The sequence below is a fragment of the Pinus tabuliformis genome, chromosome 1_2 (genome assembly GCF_031772625.1).
Source record: "Pinus tabuliformis cultivar Carrire ecotype Pingquan chromosome 1_2, CPIR1, whole genome shotgun sequence".
Taxonomy (NCBI): Eukaryota; Viridiplantae; Streptophyta; class Pinopsida; order Pinales; family Pinaceae; genus Pinus; species Pinus tabuliformis.
The window spans coordinates 619731803-619734682 of record NC_142298.1 but is presented as its reverse complement, the minus strand read 5'-3'; the positions used below and the strand labels follow the sequence as shown (position 1 = coordinate 619734682).

Sequence of the window (2880 nt, the reverse complement as noted above, 5' to 3'; positions counted from 1 at the left end):
TTAGTTTCAATTTTATTTATCGATGGAGTGGCAATAAGGATAATTATGTAAGTATTTTTCAATTTATATTATTTGATGGAAATAATTAATTAGCAAAATGATTAAAATAGTCAATTGGCATAAAAAATGTATATCCGCATAGTAACAGAAATATTATTATTAACTATTGCAACAAAAATATCATTATTAATTTTGATTTTACTTAATCCTTAAAAACCGTCTTGATAAAAAACATAAGTGTTTGAAGAGTTTCTATCTTTTATAACCAAAATATAAGATAATTTTTCTAAAATTAAATATGTTTTAAAATCTCTAAAAATTAGTTAACATTTTTTTTTTTTTTTTCTAATTTATTAAAAATCAATGCAACTTAATAACCCCTTAACACATCACATTGATCTATAAACATTATTGATGTATAAACCTTCGTAACTCCGTTAAAAAAAAATAAAAATAAACCACAAACCTTTATCCCTTAAAACGAAATAAAAAACCTTTCGCAATATATACGATCACGAGTCCCGTACGAAACCTGTTTTCTTAACATCGCTAAATATATATGATCAAGACTCCCTGAGAAGACCTGTTTTTTTAACATGTAACGTGAACAACATCCTTTGATTTTAGAACACAAAAGTTACACCACTTGCACGGATAGTGACAGGGTTCTGGTTGCAGACTGTAATGATTATATAGAAGTCCTTTCTTCCTGCAGCCGAAGACACAAAAAGAAGAAAAGGTGGTGGAAGGAATAGCATATTTTCGTAAACCGCATGATCGTGTGGAAAGTAACACCGACGACAGGGTTGTTCATCCAAATGATACAGACATTCCACTATGGAAACTTTTTAAATACACAGACAGATTTGATATGTGGCTTATGGCGATTGGTACTGCAGGGACCATTGCAGATGGAAAGAATAGGCCGCTGTTGAAGCTTATAATAAGCAGTTTGCTGACACATTTGGAAATTTTGATTCCACATACACCGGAGATTCCCGTCAGACTATCGACACAGTAATAATCATTTTTTTAGACAGCAAAACTTGGCATAATAACCATCTCGCATACTAATGAGTGTGCCGGTGTGGGTAATTGCGCATTATACTTTACGTCTGCTGGATTTATCAATTGGTGTCTTTTTTGCTGCGTTTCTGGGTGGGTATAAACTCTTCCTGTCACTTTTACGAAAAGGGTTTTTGATGATCATATCTATGGCTAATGCTCTGCGCTGCTTTGTTTAATAAGAGGCGTTCTGTTGGGCGAGAACCGGCGAAAGGCAGGCATCTCATGACGAGGGATTCTTCGACACCCAAGGCACCACCACATCAGAAGTGGTTACCAGCGTGACTGGGATTCTCGTTATACACGACGTGTTCGCTGAAAAAATATGATCGCATTTGCTCCTTCATCTCTTCTAGTTTATGAATGTTCAGAGTTCTGACTCTTTATTAATTTTTCTAATTCTATTGCTAATTCTAATGCTAATTCTCTTGGGATATTGTCCATGTTCAGCTGCCCAACTTCCTCATGAATACATCTTTATTTTTCGCCAGTTATTTTGTGGCATTTTACTCGACATGGAGACTGGCAATGGTGTCATCTCCTTTTGGTGATCTTGCTGATCATTCCCGGGGTATTGTACGGACAGATTCTGGTTGAGACTTCTCGCAAGTCAAATGAAGCCCATAATATATCTGGCAATATTGCACAGCAAGCTCTTTCATCGATTAGAACTATCTTTGCTTTCGTTGGAGAGGAGAGGAGAGGACAATAACCAAGTTCTCGGATGAGCTTGATGTAACTTTAAAGCCTGGGCTTAAGCAAGGTCTTCTCAAAGGCTTGGCACTAGCAAGCGGAGGGGTCGCCTTCGGTATCTGGGCATGCATCGCTTCGTATAGTAGCAGATTGGTGATGTATCATGGCGCAAGCGGAGGCGATATTTACGTGACTTCAGCTTGCGTACTTATGGGTGGCTTGTAAGTTTTCTTCGTCTCGTTTTCTCTCTTTCTCAATTGTTTCTATAATTTATCCTAGAATCTCAAGTTTGCCTCATTTTTAATAGATTCATAAAAAAATTTCGAATCGCGGTTGCAATTTACCTTATTTTCGGGAGTTCGATCAAAATTTGTGGTCATTGAAATTTCTGGTCATTGATATGCATGCAGAGCTCTAGGGACTGCGATTCCGAATATCAAATACTTTTCAGGAGCCTGCGGGGCTGGTAAACGCATGATTGATAGAAAAACAATTATCTATGGGACAATATGTAGGTGTTCAGGGAAAATATAGAGGTGTTTTGGGATGGGTGATCAGTGATGTAGGTGTTCAGGGAAAATATAGAGGTGTTTTGGGATGGGTGATTTCTTTGGAAGTCTTATTTAATTATAGATAGTAAAATTTTTTGAATATGAAGTGATGATTAACATTATGTAATTTATTTTATTAATTTCACTAATTTTAATTTTTATTTTTCACCCATAAACATCACTCTATAGTGTTAAATAGACCATTAAAAATCATTACAGATTAGTCATTTCGACCACCAAAAAATAATATCATCTCAGGGTGAAATATTTCATTTAAAAATGTGGAATTTGTATATCCATCTCGACCAGAGTCCAAGATTTTTCACAATTTCTGTCTAACCATTCCCGCAAAGAAGAACGTTGTGTTGGTGGGAGGAAGCGGGTGTTCACGTGGCTTATCATATAATCAGTTATTCCTAAAAATTATAAATTTCTCAATAAAGTTATAAATATAAATGTTAGATGTTGGGATATGCATCGTTCAGTATTTTAAACTTTGCCTCTATGTTTACATATTGTAATAAATCAATAGTCAAATATATATTTGACTTTTATTGACGTTGAACCGCTG

The 2880-nt window shown here is 35.3% G+C and overlaps 1 protein-coding gene across 1 annotated transcript; it reads left to right on the top strand.

Annotated features, from left to right (window-relative positions):
• The first annotated feature begins 1073 nt into the window (after positions 1-1073).
• Positions 1074-2292, top strand: LOC149207156 (ABC transporter B family member 15-like). The gene is made up of 5 exons (XM_089397943.1): positions 1074-1158; positions 1249-1361; positions 1516-1641; positions 1735-1979; positions 2169-2292. The coding sequence occupies exons 1-5, from the start codon at positions 1074-1076 to the stop codon at positions 2290-2292; spliced, it is 693 nt and encodes a 230-aa protein (XP_089254069.1).
• The last annotated feature ends 588 nt before the right edge of the window (positions 2293-2880 follow it).